This window comes from Neospora caninum, chromosome XI (genome assembly GCF_000208865.1).
Source record: "Neospora caninum Liverpool complete genome, chromosome XI".
In the NCBI taxonomy this organism is placed as follows: Eukaryota; Apicomplexa; class Conoidasida; order Eucoccidiorida; family Sarcocystidae; genus Neospora; species Neospora caninum.
This window is the reverse complement of record NC_018397.1, coordinates 4,608,870-4,629,456: the sequence shown is the minus strand read 5'-3', so window position 1 is coordinate 4,629,456 and position 20,587 is coordinate 4,608,870. Positions and strand designations below refer to the sequence as shown.

At 52.6% G+C, this 20,587-nt stretch overlaps 2 protein-coding genes across 2 annotated transcripts; one reads left to right on the top strand and one right to left on the bottom strand.

Moving 5' to 3' along the window:
- Window positions 1-7,458: 7,458 nt before the first annotated feature.
- On the top strand, window positions 7,459-13,772 carry NCLIV_058460 (conserved hypothetical protein; the record flags this gene model as incomplete). The annotated part of the gene is made up of 9 exons (XM_003885402.1): window positions 7,459-8,435; window positions 9,045-9,221; window positions 9,667-9,943; window positions 10,519-10,644; window positions 11,098-11,255; window positions 11,895-12,054; window positions 12,511-12,653; window positions 12,923-13,169; window positions 13,635-13,772. 9 exons carry the CDS (start codon window positions 7,459-7,461, stop codon window positions 13,770-13,772), a joined length of 2,403 nt encoding a protein of 800 aa, XP_003885451.1.
- A 4,097-nt stretch (window positions 13,773-17,869) lies between these two features.
- On the bottom strand, window positions 17,870-20,587 carry NCLIV_058450 (putative myosin regulatory light chain; the record flags this gene model as incomplete). Its single annotated transcript, XM_003885401.1, has 6 exons — window positions 17,870-17,918; window positions 18,247-18,496; window positions 19,116-19,262; window positions 19,824-19,890; window positions 20,017-20,071; window positions 20,529-20,587. 6 exons carry the CDS (start codon window positions 20,585-20,587, stop codon window positions 17,870-17,872), a joined length of 627 nt encoding a protein of 208 aa, XP_003885450.1.

Sequence of the window (20,587 nt, the reverse complement as noted above, 5' to 3'; positions counted from 1 at the left end):
CCAGCCGCCACGCTGCCTGGGCACTCCTGTGTCTTACACGACCGCAGTGGTTGCTTTGGGCAATCGTTAGAGGCTTGAATACGAATTTGCGGTCCCCATCTTTATTCCCCTTGGTTTTCGATGATTCTGAACCACCACCAGCAAGGCGTTGAAGATGGTGCCATAATCGTGTATGTCTTGGTGGAATAGATAGTGGAAGACAATAACCAATGACCCGTGTGAAAAAAAGGCTCTCTCCAAATGGGTGAACCGCGGTGCTACTGAGACCTTAACTACAAATGCGTTATTTACCTGCTTTGGCGAATGGCGCTGTCGTGCGGTCTCTCTATCGACCGTGGTGTCTGGCATCCTCGCCTCAGCTGTCGGTGTCTGTTTCGGCCGACATGCCTTGCGTTGGTATTGATTACGTTGTCGCTGGTCACCCGAAACACATCAGCTCTCTACGAACGGCTGTCAATACATCTTTCTACTCCACCGACCGAAGGAAAAGCGCGGCTTCCATCGCTGTCTCGAGTACAGGTGTACCCGTCGATGACAATTGAAGTTGTCTGCCCACCAGAAGCCAGTATCGTATCGAAAGGAGGTTCTGCAGCTGATGCCCAGGTTTTCTGCTCCGGCGAAAGGATGTGCAACGTTGACGAGCAAGAGACAGCTTCGGCTTTGATTCCAGAGTCCACGGCGTACGTGAATAGTGACGGACACAGAATGGAACTCTCGTTCCCGGATCGGCCACTCTCCCCGGCGACCTTCAGCCTCCTTTGCCGCGATACAGAAACAGGGAAACCTTTTGCCCAGGCAAGTTTCCATGCTAAAGAACCGTCATTGGTTCTCGATCTTCATGCGGAAGAGACAAAAACGCACACGGTCAACCTCGCGGCGAACGACTCTGTATATATCAAATGCCGTACGGGTCGTGTCTCCCCAGTACAGCAGCTACGAACAGACCACACCGGCGACCCACAGCGACACAGAGCTTACTCTCCCGACCAGATGAGTACGCCCACGGTCTGTGCGGGGAAGTCACCCGCGTGCATTGTTTCGCTCCCCATACGGGCTGCCTACAGTCGGGCTGAGGTAATCGGGTATGGTTTGCACAGCGGAGTGACGATTCTCTTTCCTAGGGCACCGGCCTGCCCGGCATTTTCACTCGCGTGTATCCGAGGAGAGGAAGCGATAGAGACTGTCGTTTTCGAACCTTCGTCTACAAAAAGTGGTGTGACCGCTGGCAGCGTCCCGCTAGTGGTTCTGCATTGCCTCTGTTCAGCCGCGGCTTCTTTCACCCTTCTTTTCTGAGACTCTTTTATGGGCCAGCCGAAAAACAGCGTATTCTCCGAATCGACCGCTGAGTAACATAGAGGCAGCGAGCCCGACCGTTGTGCAGGCTGAACGGAAATCGGATCACGTGCAGAGAGTACTTGTATTTGGCAGGTCCGTTTCTATAACTCATGCATCTCCTGCTCCGCCGTGAAATGCACTGACCAACGCAATTACTGTACGGCCTTTCTCTGTTGCGACGTGGGCATGAAGATTTCACCAAGGGCCAGAAGCCCTTCTGTGAGCCTACCCGTGCCGTTTGGCATGAACTCTGGAACAGGTTGTTGATTGATCTCCTCCACTGGCAGGCCCCGAGGTGGCTAACATGGCTGTCCATGAGCGCGGAGTCTGTCGCAATGAAACACTACAAGGAACTCTTGTGAACTGGAGAAGGCAACACCCTCTGTAGCGTAAGAACGTTTCGCGCATTATTGGCTATCTCGGAGATCTATCAGGCAAGAATGTAGTGATGACCTTTCTGCAACCTAGACAGATCAAGTGAAGCAGCAAAACTGGGCCAGATACTAGCGTGGGAATTCGCTGCCACTGCGGCCAGGAAGAAATTACAACACTCGGCGTGTTCTGTAGTGTCACTTCTTCCCAGCCAGTCCTCCGGAAAAAACCTCTCGCCGCTAGTTTACTTCCCATGGGTTCTACGGTCGACCGAAACACAGCATGCAAATAGCATATTTGGGTAGTGGCGATGGGGTGTGGCGGTCCGTCGACAACGCTGGCAGCTGATCAGTGCCTTCTGTTTTATCTCGTAACTCCGTTCCGACGAGATTTACCGTTCTTCCAGAATGTTCTGTCGCATCTCTACCTTACAATGGTTGTTCTGCACGAAAAGGAAATACTCGTACGGGGGGATACAGTTCAAGCATTTTTAATATGCGCCTCGAGGCGCCTCCCGTCAGCAACCAGCTGGCCCTCAGCCCTAGACTGTGGGGGCCGCAGCAGAGATGCACGCGTGTTCACCGTTCACGAACTGAATCCGTAAGCTCTTCGCTGACTAACAACGCTCATTATGGGGCTCGAAATACCGTTCAAGAGAAAAAGCACGGAAAGGGCTACCTGTGCTTGTACCTTTCTTCCTCTTCAAACCAGATTCAGTGAGGGTTGTTCCCCGGGTCGCATTGCCCGAAAATACTCCAGGGATGTTGCATTCACACTTGGCCGTGCTGACCAGGATCGTGTCTGAGGCTCCATAGGGCGAGATTATTTGCAGCTCTTCTTCGCCTTAGACCAATGCCAGCCACTCCGAGGTTGTCAAGAGGGGACAGCGGTCCTCATGGCGACGAGACAGCAAAGGAATTTCACAAAGCCACACTAGGCGCGGGTGTAAGTTGTTTGTACTCCACACTTCCTCGCCCCACATATGCTGTGCTAGCCCTCTGTTAAGTGTGCGTGTCTCACAGCTTAGCCACCTAAGGGTCCTTGTAGTCATATGTGTGGTCGCACTGGATATAACGCTCGTGTCTGTTTAAAGACAGCCAAAGCAGTAAAAATCTACGGTGCACACCAAGCGGGCGACTGCGGACTAAGCTGGGTCAGCTATTTTTTGGGAGTATGGTAAACGATGCATTGGAAACAGATAGATTCAGAGAAGACACACCGTGGAATGCAGCTATTTCTCTTCAACGTACCAGTGAGTCGCTGAAAGAAGAGAAGGCATAAAGCTCCCGCGTCGAGGAAAGACTCGCCGATCAGACTCTGGATCGAACTCACTCAGCCCCGTTTTCCACGCTGCCTTGTCAAGGATCCCCCTGATTAAAGACGATCTTTTTCGAAGAACATGCCCTCTGCGGATTCAGCGGAAGGCTGATCGCAATACGTGACAACGATAATGCTGACATAACGGTTCACCAGTCCCCCGTGACCACCGTCTTCCCAGGATCCACAGCCTTACAAAGCTCGACCCGAAGAGTTATCTAGAGGAGTGGTAGTCATGATCCTGGTAGCTATTTGTGTTGCAGGTGCGGGGCTGCACCACAAGAGGTTCTCGATTGACTGGTTTGTGGAGAACATGACCCTCCCATGGGCAGCAACCCACGTCCACCTACGACAGTCTCGGTCGATGGGCAGAAAGTGAAGCAGGGTTGCAAGCTTCGCCTGTTGGCTGACGGGACAGCGTCAGGCCCCGATGGACTGGTTTTTGTATGTGAGTTTTGTGTGCTCCACATCAGATCCGTCGCTGCCCTACGGAAAACTTGGCCGAAGGAGATGCCTTGGACGCCCTGCTTTCCAGTAACACCCCTCTCGGGAATATCCGACGGGCAGCCAGTGCCAGGCTGAGAAGCGCAAAATTTGCAACGGAAGAAATCCCCTCTCCTCTGGTGGGTTACAATGGCACCGTTTCCCCTTATTTGTCACTGAGTGGACTGGAGGCACAGTGACGAAATAGTATTTCTCGTCAGCAGACGTCGACGATAGCACGAGCAGCGGACCGCTACCGCTAGAGAATAGGAAACAAGCTCAGGTGTTGGAATACCCGCGGCTGTCCCTCATGAGTAATTTGCAATCGTGAAAACGGTCACGGTACTGTTGAGCAAGGGCACACCCGTCTCTGACTACAGCCTTACCGATGCTCGCCACATGGTTTTACCGAGATCCAGGGTCTAGGCAAGATCCCTGTGTCAGCTTTTGTGCGGTGGCCGTGCGGGTTATGCGTCGAGAGTATGGGTACGGAAGCTACACAAATGACTGATTGCCTTCAACGCCTTCTGTGGACACACTCTCAGCAAAGCGTCTACGGTTCATCATTTCGGTTCTCAAAGAAGGGAGCCACCGATCGGCTCACACACCCACTGTGCTCACTGGTGCAGAGAGCGTCCTGCTGATGTCCTGCGTGAATGACAGTCTCTAGCTGAAAACCGGATGATCGCCGATTCTAGTCATCCTTGTTAAAAGTGGTTGCCTCGCAGACGAGCGCTGTGCCCGGCGTGGCTGAGCCAGAAAACCAGAAAGTCGAAAGCGGCGCCAAAAAAGTCCGAAGTAAGGCACTTGCTCCAGCTTCGCCCCGCGCGGGACTCCACCATCAAGTGGAAACTACGACCCAGCGATTGTAGAAAAAGCATGAGCGTACGCTGGAATGCATTGCAATTTGTCTCCGTGTGTGCAGGTACACAGCCGCTTATGAAGGTTGCTGACGACAATCTGCGTTTACAGAGTGACACAACTACCAGGAATGGCGTAAGTCTTCGCTGCTGCGCAGGAGAAAGGCACGGAAAAACGCCATGGCATAGATGACGCATGGTTTGCGGGGAAACATCCGAAACTACCGCAAAAACGTCAGAGATATATTATAGTGACGAAAACGCTATCCGCGTGTCTTCGTATTCAGGGAGGCAAGTTTGTTGAACGGCAATGACTTCCGTGTCCGTTTATATGTAAAGGGGCTGGAATAAGCATTGCGTTTTGTCACCTTTACCGGCACCAACCGTCAAATGTCTGTCTTCGTTTGTTACGGGACGATATGTCCCCACGGGGTGAGGGGAAAAACGGTCTTATCCAAAATGTGGATATATGCTCCTGTCGGCCCGTATTGCCAATGGGATTGGGGAGGAACAACGGCAGTCGGATGCTGGAATGATCCGAAGTGGTGCGAGAAAGCAAATTTCTGTACCCACGGATTTGTGCATCCCTGTTGCATTCTTCTGAGGTGTTGCTTGTGTTTTTTTTGAGCCACTTGGCTGGAGTTCGTTCGTCGGTTTGTATAAAATAGTCACATGTGTATGCTTATTGTTGTGTTGCTCCAGAAGCCTTTCTTGCACATACAGTCGAGCTAGGCAGAGTAACAATCTCTCTTTTTTATGTAAAGCCTAATATATTAACTGCGACACTGACGATCTCGTGTTGAACGACCGGGGGTCCGGACGGAGGGGCGAGCACGCGAACGGAGGCCACGTGTGTGATTCGTGTCTTTCTGCAGATACTTCAGGCGAACAGGCTGTTCTTTATTTTGGCTCAACGGTGTTTATTCTCAGGTGTCTGAGGATCGAATCAACGTGGACGCTCTTCTCCAGGATCTCACCGACGTTCTTCCTGACAAGAAACCCGGGACGCCAGCGCGATTGAGTGCTGGCCGTATGAGCACGCAGTTAGCCCCGTCGGCCCTCCATTCTTCGTCCTCCCTCAACCACGATGCATCCAGTTCAGTCTCTCTGAAGTTTTCTACTAGCACTCCGTTACCTCTCTCCGCCGCCCAGAGCCCTCGAACTGTCATTCGGACCCCAGCAGCGGCGGGACGTGCAGCTGGCCTTCTGCCTGTCAGTCCATCACAAGCGCCACTCGCCAGCGTCGAGGTTGCCAAGTCTCCTCTTCCTGGTTCACGACGGTCACATGCGACGGACCCTGCGGCATCTCCACCGAAGAACAGTTGTCCCTCCTCCCCTCTGCCGCTACGGCCAGATGAAAAAGAATCGAACATGGCGGCGACTCCACTATCCCAGCAGAGGCTGTCTGCTTCTCGCCAAGGCGGGTCGGAAGAGAGAGCCGCCACAAGCGGTTTTAATGACGATGATCTCGCCCTTCTGCTCCCCGAAGGAAGAAAATGTCAGCCGTCAGATGCCGCAACTCAGAGTCGAACCGAGCGTGCGCGAGGCACTCCAACAGCCACGGCATCTCTCCTAACACGCAGTCTCGTGCAGGCAGCCCAAGACGCCTCTCGGAAGAGTGATGAACCTAAGGAGGGACACGGCGCTCCACATCACCACCTCTGTAAGATACAAAAGAGCCATCTGACACCATGCGGCACAGAAGGAGGGGGACCATGGTGCCTGGGCGTTTCGTCGCGCAGGTCCCCTCCTATTATGAGATACCGTGAAAATTTTCGTTCCCTTCTTTAGCTTTACCCCTTGTTTACGCGCTTCATTCCTCGTCTCACTAAGATGTGTCGGTTGGTGTTTACAAAGTATAATAATACTTTGTATTATTATCCTTCGCCAGACACGCCCCTCGCTCCAGACCAAGATCCGCGTTCGAATGAGCCCAAACGCTCCTCGACAGTAAGATGGTCGGAGGTGTTTCACAGATCCTTTCTCTCCCCTGTTCTCTTCTTCATGGTGTAGCGGCTTTCTGTGCTCGCGAGACACTTCGCCCTGAGATGTTGCGGAGCGGCTGTATCTACTCACCAGAAAGAAGTTTGTGGACTGTCCGGGAGCACAAGACGCTCGATAGGTGGCACCACTTTCAACCGACAAGATGAGATGAATAAACGGAACTACACTGATAATACAGAACCTTCAAGAACCTTTGGTCCACAACCGACGGACATCAGAGTTTTTAACATAAAGAGGGCCGTGCTCAGTGATGAGGCCGTGCTCCATTGTACGCTCTCCCTGAAGAGATGCTGTCGATAGGACGATGGGGGGAAAATCCACTCTTCACCCTTTCCGGCTGTTCAAAGTCCACATCCTCATCTGTCGGCCTGAATCCCCTGTTTCACGGCTGCTATTTCACCTCAGTGGCGAGTGCGACCGTCTATACTTGTGTTTGTTTTCCCGCTCTCCTCTCTGTACTCTTTCGTTTATATCCTGTCATGTAGGAACGGCCTTTGCCTCGCGGGTTTCTGAGCGATCCTTCCCCCCAGCTTGCCGCTTCGCAGGGTATTCTCTCTCCACAGCTGGATCCGTCTCGAGCAAACGAGGGAGAGAAAAAGACACTGGACAGCGACAACGGACGAGGCAGTAGAGCTTGCCGCTCTGGGTCTAGGAGTCTCTCGATCAAGCGACAGGTAAGTTCCTCACCCTCCCGTTCTCCCCGATGACGCTTCATTCATCTCTGTCTGTCCATACACGCGTTGTGAGCTGTGTGGTACACGAGGACAAACCCGTCACCATGACGCCGTTGTCCTCGGTAAATGACTTTGCAAATCGAGAGGCGGCGTTTATGTCCCCTCGTCGTCGCACGCTGGCCGTGGACTGCGTCTAGCTGCATCCTATTGGTAGCATCTGATATTCTGGTCTGCAAAGACAGTTACGTGTCCGGCCGAGGTTTCTCGTTTTATCTGTTTTTTCCACGTGTGTGCTTGCCTGTATCTTCTTCGTGTTCTGGGAACAGTCCGTACACACGACCGTCCCTTCCGGCGGTGTCCTCCCACCGCTGTCTCCCCCTTCTGCCAAGGGTGCCTCTCCCGAGGGAGAAGAAATGGCAACTGCCGTCAAGACTGCTTCTTTGTTCCCACATGCTCATGCGCCTTTCTCTGATGTTCCCACGCTTCTCTGGCACCATCCGGCTTTCGGTGTTTATGGTTCGCACTGGTTAGCTGCTCTTTTGCGGTTTCGCTCCTTCACTCCTCTGCAGACGAGTCGCGCCAATAGTACCCAGCAGGCGTCTCTTATCTCTGCTTTGACTGAGGGCGACTCCGAACTTGACGTGATTCTTTCACTTGGACTTCCTCAACCCCCATCCTCTTCTTCCCTGTGCGTCTCGCCTCGGGACTTGCCCAAGAACGACCCCCCCACTTCTCCTCTGGCAACGTCGGCCCGGAAGTCTCTTCATTGTTCCCTGTCATCGTCTATCCCTGGCACCGGAAACGCGCAGGAGCAGTCGCCTCGTCCTCTCCTCGGCGCTGCAGCGAGCAAAGCAGCTCTTCACTGCGAATCCCACAACACAGACTCCGGCGACGGCTTTTCGCGCCGAAAAGGCGACCGTAAGCCAACCAAGAGCCAAGAGACCGCTTTCCCGCCACACAGGTCCTTGGAAGAGGGCGAAGTCTTAGTCCCCTCCGCCTCGTCTGCCTTCCACACTCTCTCTCTTTCTTCGTCTTCATCTCGCCAACACGAGAAAGACGCTCTCTCCAACCGCAGTCACCAGTCTGCCGCCCCGCCCGCGACGTCAGCTGGACGCAGCGGGAAATCTCCGCATTTGTCTGCCAAGTTGTCGCCTCTGTGTCGCGAAGAGGAACGAGGGACCGAAAGATGTAAACGGTACGGCGTTCGCAAGAGAAACGAAAAAACCACCAGCGACGCCAGCAACGAAATCTCGAGTATCGCTGCGGCTGCAGCCGCCGAAGCCGCCCGCGGAGCCGCCGCCGCCGAGGCCGCTGCCGCCGCAGCCGCCGACGCCGCTGCAGCTGCGGTGGACCGGGAAACTTCGAAGGACTTGCAAATCGAGCATCTGAGGTGAGAGAAGAGTGAAAAACGAGGGACGCTGCGGCAGGCAAGGGCCATAGCACAGGGCGCTCTGCAAGGACACAAATTGCAACTGCTCAGGACGGGTTTCAGCTTTCTATATCGACCGTGAGAGCTGACAGGGAGAAACAGGGAATCGCCTAGGCATGAGGGGCGTTTTTATGGAACAGCGACTACAGCAGACATGCCGCACGATGCCAGATGTTGGCATGAGCCTTTGGCGTTGTGGATGCGGTTTTCAAGAGATTATCGTGTCTCCTGTGTGTCCGAGTCGTGGATCACAATTCGGAATGTTGCCGGCTTCGTCCCCCGGTAGAAAAATAGCTTCACCTAATCAGCCTTCCAACATTAAAGGTTCTCCTGACTCTGGGCGGTGCCTTCTTTTTGCATTTTTGTCACGCGTCTCGCTTTTTGTGCTCGGCGTGTTCTGTCCTCTCGCTCGTTCCCCGCTAATCTCCTCTCTTCCTCTGTTGCCAGCTCTTGCCTCGCCCTGTCCTCGTTCGTCCCTGGCTCCTCTCTTTTGCGTTTGATTTTGGCTCAGATATCTCCCTCTCCATGTTTCCGCCCTTGTTTCGCGTGCGTCTGTGTGCGCACCACCAGAGCCGAGAACCGGAAACTCCACCTGGAGAAGCAGCTCTTGCAGCAACGTCTTCAGTCTGAGTTACGGGCCTCTGAGGCGTCGAATAAACGGGCAATGGCTGCCGAGAGAGCACAGTGGGAGGGCGAGAAAAACCGCCTCGAGATACAAAACCGGAGTCTTCAAGACGAAGTTTCGCGGTACGAAGGCCAGCAAGCAGGCAGAGAGACGAAACGAAAGTGGGAGAGACAGGAGAGTGGACAGCAGCGGCGAAAAAAAAAACTGGAGAGGACGAAGGAAAGAGCACAGAAACGGGGTAGTGGGGGGAGTGGCGCCGCCGGGCGAAAAACACCGCCCTCCAACTGACGTGCCTCTGAGTGAAGGGAAAATATCCGAGCATGGAACAGGAACCGCAGTGTTCTCTGTGTCGCCCCTTCTCTTTCCTTCCACTTTCTCATTGCTATTGCCTGTCGTGGTCTTCATGCGAGATCTTCGCGCGAGGCCTTCTCTGCTGTTCGGCCGCTCTTTCCAGCGTCGAGCCCGCTCGAGTTTCTGCTCCTCAGCTCTCTTTCTTTCATGCCACAGCCTCTGTTCCTCTTTGAATGTTTGCTTCTTGTTGCGTTCCCTGCTTCCTTCTTTGAGCAGCTTGGAGTCTCACCGGGAAAATGAGAGCCGCCGGTTTGCGACAGCATTGCAAACGCTGGAGGAAGACCAAGAACAGGAGCGCAGGCGGATCGAGAAACAGATGACCAGTCTGTTAGAGGAGGAAGAGAAGAAGAAGCGGAAGGAAGTCGAAAAGGCCATGGAAGATGGAGAGAAAAAACGACAAATGGAGGTGAAGGAGTTGGAGAAAAAAATGAAGCGGGAGATGGAGGCACTGAAGAAGAGCCATGAAGATGACCTTGCCCGCCTGCGGCAGCAAGTGAGAGAGGAGAACAAAACAGAAAGAGAAGCAGAAATAGGAAGGAAGGAAGAGAAGAAATCGGAGGCGAGACAACGGAAGAACAGAGGTGGACACGACGGGGCGGAAACCAGACGGGTTATACGTCCCCATATGAAGGAAACGGAGACCGGTTGCGAACAGGGATGCTGATAAAGGGAGACAGAGAGGAGAACAGTGCTTCAGGAAGAGCGAGACAGGCAGAAAGGGAAAACAGAAAAAACGAACCTGCGACACGGAATACGGAAGGAACAGAAGCCGAAGCAGCGGAGCAACACCGAGGAACAAGGATGTATACAAGGCGATACGGCAAAAAAGGAAAGAAATCCATAAAAGAAAGGCAGGGAGAGGAGGAAAGAAGTCCCTAAAAGAAAGGCAGGGAGAGGAGGAAAGAACTCCACAAAGAAAGGCAGGGAGCGAGAACGAGAATGAGCAACCGACCTGCAGCCGTGCGAAAAAAAACAAGACTAGAGAAAATTTGAAAATAGGGGCAACACGAGTCCCTGAGGAAATGATCGCGGACGCTTCTCCCGTGTGGCTCTTTGAACTTTTTCTAGACAACATCTCAGGGGGACATCTGCGCTCTTCTTCGTCACGTAGAATCCTCAGCCGAGTCCATCAAGTTCATCACGGAACGCCTAAGCGAAGAGTCTACGCAGGGCAGACAACAACTTGATTTTCAGGTATGTATATATATATATATATATATATAACTTAGGTGTGCATGCCATGTAAGCCGATAAGTGGAGGTATATTTGCACGTAGTTACATTTGCACGCACACGTTTAAAGTTTGTCTGCACGTAGGGGCACTGCGTTTCTGTCCGATTGAGTACAGGCCCGTCCCTAGGTCGATACGCATCCAGGTTCACACGTAGATACAACTGAAAAAACGGAGCTGTAGCGATGTATCTGCATGCACGTGTAAGCGATGCATAGGAAAAATCTGCGTAGATGTATCCGCACATTGAGTGTGCGTACATCTGTAAGCTGTGTCTTGCTTTACAACAAGCATCTGCATAGGGATATATAAAGATATGCATATATATATATATATATATATATAACCTGAAGCGACTTTACGGGGGCCGCTTTGTGTTTTTTCTGCTTTCTATTCGTTTCTGCGTCTTTGACCAGAGAGCAGAACGGGAGGTGACTCTGAAAGCGATGGAGGACGAGTTGAAGACGCAGCAGAAGCAGACAGCTGAACAACATGGGGCTCTCGTCGCTCTGTTGGGCGACTTTCAGAGACAGCAGGAAGCCAGTGAAGAACGACATCGGAAGGAGAGAGAAAGGTAACGCCCTGTCTCTGTCACTCCCATCACCGTCGAATGGCCGCGAAAAACGAAAGTGAAGTTCTCATCCTGTGTTTAGAACAGCAGTCAGGCGACGAAAAGGAAGGAGAGAAGTCTTCATGTCGGCTTGTGTGCGGCTTTAATCGTATGCGTCGATCGTGCTCATGTCGCAAGTGATTTTTGCTTTTCTGACGTTGGCCTCTCGCTGGATAGTTGCCTTCCGCCTTCTTCTTTTGAACAGCCCCCCCGTACCGAGGGAGCAGCAGTACGAGGGCGAAGGTCGAAGAGCCTATCTCTGCGTTCGCCGCTTTCCTTCTCTCTTTGTTTCTCTCTTCTCCACTTTCCCTTTCCTTCTCTCTTTGTTTCTCTCTTCTCTACTTTCCCTTTCCTTCTCTCTTTGTTTCTCTCTTCTCTACTTTCCCTTTCCTTCTCTCTTTGTTTCTCTCTTCTCTACTTTCCCTTTCCTTCTCTCTTTGTTTCTCTCTTCTCTACTTTCCCTTTCCTTCTCTCTTTGTTTCTCTCTTCTCCACTTTCCCTTTCCTTCTCTCTTTGTTTCTCTCTTCTCCACTTTCCCTTTCCTTCTCTCGTTGTTTCTCTCTTCTCCACTTTCCCTTTCCTTCTCGCTTTGTTTCTCTCCAGGCTAGACGCTGAACATGCTGCGCTGCGCCAGTTGCAGCTGACTCTCAAATGTGCAGACGAGCAGCAGAAAAGGATGTTTGAAGAACTGAAGACGGCAATCGAGGACGAGAAGCGCGATCTCATGAGAAAGAGCGAAGCGAAGGAATTCGAACTAAAGGATGTACGGTGACCGCAGAAACCTCCCCCTTCCGTGTGCGGCCCCGTCCTTCGCCTGTTGCTCCCCTCCCCCGTGCGCCGTACGACGCTCTCGTGAATCTGGCTGTGTTGAGGGCCTTTGTATTTCGCGCCCAATACACTTTGGAAGCCGGCTTCTCCACGGCGCCTTCCCACATTATCACCTGTTGCTGTCCACGCGTCCAAACTCTCTGCTCCTCTGTTTTTGATTGGCTGCTTGGGGACTTCTTTGTGACTCGGCATTTCGCCTACGACGTCGCGTGGCGCGCTCGTCCGTCTCCATCGTTTTGTCGCTTGTTTTTTGTCTTGGTCCGGGCCTTCTGCCGTGGTCCTTTTCGCCTTTCTTCGCAATCCTCTTCGCTGCTGCTCATACGTCTCCTCACCTGTCTCTCTTTCAAACCGCTCTGCTGCTTCTCCCGTCTGTTCCTCGTTCTCCCTTTAGCGCGAACAACGGCTCGAGGTCGCTCAACGGCGGCTAGAGGGCGAGCGACGGGCCATCGATGCTGCATCGCGAGGTGTGGAAGAAACGCGAGCGAGGGCGGCAGCCCGCCTGCGGGAAGTTGAGGGCGAAGTCTTTGAAGAGCGGTAGGTCTTCACTTTCGCGCGTTTCTTGTCTCGCCGCCCGTGGGGTGTTTGCTCTGTTTGCTCCTTCCTTTTTCCCGCTCAAGCCAAGGCCTGTTCGCCAGGCTGCGGTGTGTCTCCTTGCGGGAAGGAGATCGCCTGACAGGGGAGACAGGAAAGCGGCGCCGCCCCGGGAGAGTCACGTGAGGGTGCTTCTGCGCTTCAGCCGTTGCAGTTGTGTTGCTTCCGAGGTTTCACGTCTCGACCCTGTCGTCCCTCTCGCCACTTTCCAGGCAGCACGCGCTCCGAGAGTTGGAGGCCGTGGAAGAGGAACGTCGACAGCTCCAGCAGACGAAGCAAGAACTCACCCTCATTCGGGCGGACCTCGATCGCCGGCAGCATGCGGTGGAGGAAGAGAGACAAAAGACGCAGACGCTTCTTCTCCAGGTGGAGAAAAAAGAGGCAGAGATCAAGCGGCTGCACTCCGAGGCAATGGAAGCGAGAACCCAGGCAGAGCTACGCGCCATGCATGCAGAGCAGGTAAATCTGTCAACTCCAAAGAGAACGCGCGAATTCCGCCTGTGTGGATGAGACAGCGCAAGGTGTGTCCTGATTTGTCCGTCCCTAAGCGCCTGCGCGTCCCGCTTTCCTGCTTTCTGGTTTCGCTTCTCGTGCTTAGGAAAGCAGCAAATGTGAAGAAAGACTTCAACACGTTCAGGCCATGTCGAAATTTGTTCAGAAAGAGCAACTGGACCTTCTCCGGCTAGAGACCCGCTTGCTGGCTCCGCCGGCTGTATTCCCTCTCTCCGCCTCGTCGCTTCCCTCAAGCGCCAGCCGCGCCTCCTGCGCTCTTGCGACTCAGTCCTGTGATTTCGTGCACGACCGTCACCAAGCGACGGCGAATCCGTTTCTTCGGGCGCGATCGTCTTCGTTTTCCTCCTCGGTGTCTCCTTCCCTTCTGCCGCCTGGGGCTTCGTCCCGTCTCTCGCCTTCGTTTGCGCTCAGCTCCGGCGCTGCGCCCCGGGGCCAAGTTCGCAGAGAAGATTTGGGCCCTCAACCCGTCAGCAGCGATATGGGCGCAGCTGCGCGAGCCTTGGCTTCCTCAGTGTATCGGCGGTCGACGTCGTCTCTTTCCTCGAGTGAATCGACGATTCTGCCTCCGTTTCTTCTCCAAGCGTTTCTCCGGACGCCGTCTCGCCTCAGCATTCGGAATTCGGCTGTATCGACAGCTCAGCCGCCAACCCGAAGCAGTTCCTTTGAAAATGCGACGGACACGCTCACTTCGCCTTTTCCCTCGCTCAGCTCTCTTTCGCCTTTCCTCGCCGCCAGCCGCACCAACAGTGCAGGCCAACTATCTCTGTACAGATTCCCACAGGCGAACATCGCCAGTGAATCGGCGCCGCGCGACCTGAGTGCGGCACGAAACTGGATTCGCAGACGCTCGCACTGTCAAGAAGAGAGAAAGACAACTGAGTCTCCTGTCTCTTCGGTTGTCCCGAGACGCCCCTCTTCTTCTCTCGCCAGGCGAGAGGACCACACAGAGACACACAGAGACTTGCGAAGAAGCTACGAACAAGCTCTGCTTGCGCGTATCGATCTCGCGACTGCTGGAGCACCTCGAGCTGAAGGGCGTAGAATCCTTCGACAGAGAGAACACGACGAGCGAGCGAGAAAAGGAGACCTGAGGCGAGGAGAACGGGGAGAGGTTCCGAAAAAGGAAACGCCGGAGAGACGCGCAGATGAGAGCGCATCACGGACAAGGCTACGACCGGGATCTGCTGGAGACGTCGAAGGGGAGAGAAGACTCAGAGGAAGAAGAGGAGAGAGAGAAGAGGGAGGAGACAAGACGTGGCACTGGGTAGAGAGGGAGGAAGAAGCAGATGAGGGAGAGAGCGCGAGGCGCATTCGAAGGACAGTTTCTTCCACGGCTCAGATGGCACACGGACCCGCGACGTCCCGCGGGCAGCCAGAGGCTCATCGCAGAAGTACGACGAAACGAAACAGGGCAGGAAGGAGGCAAACACGAGCGAAGCGAACCTTCCCTCTGTTGTCTAGTTCTTCTCCGCACACACACGCACACGTCCTTCGCTGTCCACAGAGAGAGAATGCCGGACAGACGACCAGCGAGAGAAAGCACAAGAAAATGAGGAGCAGATGGAGAGGGAGACGGACTACCGGGGGCGGAGACGAGGATAGAGAGACGTAACTATTTTATATAGTCGTGTTTTACTTCGCACTTTCCCCGACGACAAACCTCCCCAGCTTTTCCCTCGGGTGTGATTTCTCTTTAATCACCTTTTCCTTCCTCGTCTAGTTTTCGTTTGTACGGCCCCCTCGATTCTGGCTATCTTCAATTCCTCTCACTACTCTTGTAGTCCCTGTCTGTCGTCCTTCGTTTCGGTCCAGCAAATGGTGGTGCGTATGTGCCTCTCTTTCATCGGTCGTTCTTCACGATTCGTGTCTTAGGTTTTTTCAACTCTCCGAGCTTCGAAAGATTGGAGGACGCCTCAGCGGCGCTGGCGGCACGGCGCCAGGAGCTCGGCGAAAGGATTGAGACCCATAGAAGCCAAACACGGAGTTTAGAATCTCTTTACCAGCAGCAATGGTGAGCAGCCAGAAAACGGGACATACCTCACGGGGAGAGTAAAGGCAACTGAGGATTGCGGAAGAGACTTGCGAGGCATCGATTACTCACGGGAAAACCTCGGAGATATCTCCTACACCTGATCTTTCCCTCGTTCTGTGTTTTCTTCAGAACGTCTGTCGTCCCTTGTCTCTTTTTCGGTTCCCACCACGGTCTCGTTGGGCCCGTCCTTCTCCGTCTCTCGCCCTCTCGCTCCTGTCTCTCTTTCACTCTCCATCGCTCCTGGACACTCTTCCTCTCCCTCTCCTGCAGGCTACAAACGCCAAGCGCGGAGAGTCAAGGATTGGCCTCTCTGCGCTCGGCTTCTGCGTCTTTTCTACATCTCCCAGGTAACGGTAGGAAACAGAGCAACGAAACCGAGGAAGCCGCAGTTCTGTTTCATCGCAGTCTGTTCTTGCTACCCTGTTTCAAGTTTTCTTCTTTACTGTGGAACCCGCGTTTTCGCCTGTCTCTCTGAGTTCGCCTCGTCGGCCTGCTTCCTGTTCGTCTGCTGCAGTTTTGCGGCAAAGGCGTTACATTTTCTTTCCCTGGTAGTCTCATAGCTCTGTTCTTGCGAACGTCGGTTCCTCGCCGCCCTCTGATCACCCTTTCCAAATGAAATACATCAACATGTATATATTCATCTTGAACGGAAACAGGTCCAGAAGATCCTATATATATATATATATATATATATATATATATATATGCTTGCATACTTGCTACTGAAAAAAACTGTAAAGGGCATTTCGTTCACGAGTTCACTCGAACATATCGTTATAACCAAATGTATGGCGAGGCTCCCTCTATTGTGTAGGTGTGTCGATTTAGAGGTAGATGCACATGTAAGACCCATGCACAGTGTTTGTGTGAACAGTTATGAGTCCCAGTCCGCATGAACCTGCAGGTGGTGTGCATGCAGCCGGCAAACGTGTAGCCACTTAAAAGCACTGTATCGCGGGGACACCGCGACAAGTGGGCCCGCTTTCTGTCACGCCTTGTTCATGTTGTTCCAGGGCACGAGCCAGAGAGGCCAGCCGAGCCGGGGCAGAGCGCACCGTCTTCCTGTTCCTCCTCCCTCAAAAGTCTCTCATCCGTCCCTTTATCTTCCTAACTGCGTTATCCTCTCTGCTGTTTGTCGAATTCTTAGTCTGCGCTTTCCTGTCCCGCGTCCTGCTTGTGCACCAATTCTTCTTTCTTCCTCTCCTCTGAGTCTTCCTCTCTCTCGCTTGGGCTTTCCCGGAGGTGTGTGCTGGAGCGCTTCCTTGTCTCTCGGAGAGCGTCTGCACTCGCTCCCTCTCTGCTGCTCATCCCTCTGTGTCTCTCTGCCTGTTCGCCCCCCGGTTGAAATATAGACAAACAGTTGAGTGTTGCTTCATGCATCTGCTTCTGCGTGGCGACAAAAAGCACACCTTTCGCCTCGCTCCAAAGTCCCCCGCGTGGTGCTTTCGGAACCTTTGACGGAAACCTAGCTCTGCGATGCAGGTTCCGTCTTAGGTACACCTCTGTAGCACAGACGATTCGACCTCTTGTAGTTTAAAATTTTCTGCGACGCGAACGCAGAGGGTGCGCGGCATTTAGTTGGACACGTTCTCAAAGCACTGGTGAACTTGTAGCGCACGCGACGACTATATAGCGTCACGTATTTGTATACTGGATTTATAATTTTGAAACCGGATGCAGGCATCGATAGGGAGGCGCATACACAGCGGTATAAATTCTGTATAGATACAAATCGAGATGTATATTTGAATCTTGGCATATATATATATATATATATATATCCATACACGCATGACGGCTGACGATACGCCGTACAGTGTCTCTCCGACGTAGACAGAAAAAAGCTACTTATTGGGAACCACGGGGGTGTATACCTTGAGAGTATAAATATATTATGTGTATATATCTACAGACATGTACCAGATACAAGCAAATTCCAAATATGATGGAGATTTGCACTACACTACGTCGAAGCACGCAGATATTTATGTTGCTTCCTGCGCGAGGGCAAAGGTCCTATTTTTAGGGGAGACGCGGGTCACGCCTGTCCGCAAGAAAGAATTGTTGTCGGGTTGTTGCTAACGGGCGAGTAGTATCAGCGACAATTGCTCCTCTTCAGTTAACAGGGTAAACGGTTACAGAGACGCACGAGGGCGAAGACGGAGAAAGCAGTGCAGGAAAACAGGCTAGAGAAACAGAAACCGGCAATATTGACAAAAACCCAACAACAGGCAAGAGAAAAAGAAGAGACACATCGTACAGAGAAGGGGAAGAGGAAGGGATCGGGATAGAGAACCAGGAAAAGAGAACGTGGACGGTGACGAGGAAAACAGAGAGTGAAGCAGGGAACATCAGGGAAAGACAGCCTGGTTCTGATCACATACTAGGGGACCTTGCTCCCTAGACACCTCGAGTGCAGAAGGTTATCGAAAAATCCTCTATACGTGCGTATGTCAAGTATTACAAGAGTTGCGCGCTTCCTTTTTCTACGGTGATCTTGCACGATTTTGTCACCTGTTCATCCCCTTTGCTGTCCATCATCGCCTCTCTTCCGCTTTTCCCTCTGCACTTTCAATTATCCATTACAGCAAGCTACATCTGCCGTCGTCTTCCCTTATCGAGTCGCATTGATTGTTGCGATTCCGGCAGGGCCTTTGAGAAGCCTGATCGAGCAGCCAGCAAAGCCCCGCATAAGCACACAGAGAAAAAAAAGGGGGATGAGGCAGAAAAACGGGGGCGAACAGTCGAAGATGGAGACGACAGAACAGATAAAACAGACTATACGATTGAGACGACTAGGAATGGACGAAAGATGGCGAAACATATCTGCCTCTGCAAGCTTCCTGGCCTTATACATTGTTCCCGAAATCCTTTGAATAACGACTCCGGAAACAAAATCGCACAGAAAAAGCGAACGCGATCTCCAAACCACGCTGTTCCTGTCCCTGTGCTCACGTCTTCCTCCAAGATCTATTTCCCACTTTTTCTTACCGCTTGACCAGTTGCGTATAATCGAAGCTTTTCTGGCCGTCCAGCCCCGCTAGGAGAACCAGCTCGTCGAACTCTGCTTTTGACAGAGGCTCGCCCCTGTTCATGACGATGTCTTGCAGTTGTTGAGAGGAGAGCTTTCCGGTGTTTTTCGGATCAAACAGCTGAAACGCTTGACGAAGGGTCTTCTCCGATATCACCGGAATGTAGTTCTCCGCAAACACCTTTGTAAACACTTGGAAATTCACTTCGTCTGGAACAAAAAAACGATAGTACAAAAAGCAGGTATGCGCAACAGTGTACGCCCAGATCTTTACACGCGTGTACATATATAAATATGCATTGCGAGAGGGACTTTGTGTCACGGAGCTAAAAAGCATTAAGAAACCCTGCCGATGGCACCGGAGTCCTCTCCGGTAATCGTTCCGCGACGCTCTGGACATCCGTCCATGAACACAGAAAACTAAACAACGGGACTGGCGAAAAAGCACCGATTACTTGTCAACACATATGTATGCATACATGCATACACGGGTGAACATAAAGGGAGCGACATGGCAAGAGGCACAGCGGGGGCTGGAAGGGGGGGGGGGGGGTTCAGTTTGCCTTGGACAGGTGGAAAAAGGTGTGCATACTCATGTCTATATGATATCTACAGATAGACAGGAATATGTTTCTGAGTAGATATAAACATGCGTGCGTGCCACATCAACACACATGCATTCAGAGGGGCAAAAAGAAAGACAAAAGAGAAAGCGCCGGCAAGTATACAGAGAAAAAGAGCCGGAGAAGCAACAGAAGAAACAGCCCCATGAACGAGAAGGATGACCTCGGCACGAAAAGAGGCAAACCAGAGAGAAGAAAGGACATACTCTGAGGAGGGGCAACCGGTTTAGGCGGTGGCTGTTTTTTTGGCAGCCCTAGAGTCCCTGGAGCGGCTTCCTTCTTCGCCTGCGCCTCCTTTTTCTCCTGTGCGGCCTTCGCTTCTTCGTTTTGCTTGCGCTGTTCTTCAAGTGCAACTGCACGCAAAGAACAGAATCGCGGAACAGACCCAGGACCACAATGGGGAAAAGGCCAGCGTGAGATCGGGGAAAGTTGAGGAGGACGGAAAGCAAGAAGCAAAGGGGCCGAGAAAGGACGGCCAGCCACGGAGAGTCTGTTTTAGCCGAATGCGTCTACGTGATACGTGAAGATATTTATGCATAGAAAAGGCGACAGTTCTCGTGAAATCGTCCCCTCAGCGGCGTCTCACTGTGTGTGAAGACAGAAAAAAGCCCGTGGCAATTTTTGGTTGGGCGACAGCACATATTGATTGATACTATTTCTCCCCTTCTCGTCGTGTTCTCTTTTGCTGCTTTTTGTGTGTCCTGTCCGTTCGGCTCAAACTCAGCAAACATGGCTTCCGACTCGCACGGGAATTCGACTGAATGCTTGTTCCCTCCCCCTTTTTTTTGCATCCGCCGAGAACCACTTTTTCCTCTGCGTTTCCTCTGCATTTTTTTCCAATAAAACTCTGTTGGCTTGGATGCACCGAGGCTTCGCGGCACACGACGGTGGAAGCTTTCTCTTGTGCGCCTTACTCTGCCAAGAGCGATCAATCTCCCTGTCAGACACCGTCTGACCTAGAGCGCGCACCAGCGTAGCATACTGCAGGAGACCCCGCGGGGGGAAGACAGAGCCGGAAACGCGTGAGGAGAAACTGACAAAGAGGGAGACAACACACAGATCAGCATGGGTCGGCAATAACAAAGAAAATAACAACGCCGCGCGTACCTGGATCTGGTCGATGAAGCCGTCTCGGTTCTCGTCAAGAAGACGAAAATCGTCACTGCGAGCAAGCAAAGGACACGGAAAACCCAGGAAGGCAATCGAGAGAAAAAACACACGAGTACTCGCTTCGGAGCGAGAGAAGTGAAACTGGTTGGCGAGTCAGAGATCAGCAGACAGATGGACACTGCAAAACGGAGATGAAAAGACAGAAGAAAATGTCAATGTCGTACACGAACATGGGCGTGCGAACAGAAAGATGCAGATGGAGAACGGAACGGTGGAAGACCATCCTTGCTCAACAAAGAAAACAGAGATGTTTCTCGGAGAGAAAACATGAACAGAAGAAGCACGGAACGAAGAGAGGAAACAACGCTAGAGATCGCCGTAGAGAGAGGCGAGACGGCCACGGAAAGATGAAATCCACCCTGAGTTGCGCCTGTCCGTGAGAGAAAAAGGCTAAAACCAGCAATTCGTAGGAAGCAGGCGAGTATTTAAAGCCCAAAGCTGAAGCTTACTAAATGAGACGGAGGTGCTGCTCCTGGAGCTTGATAGGACGAACTAAGTTGCTCATCAT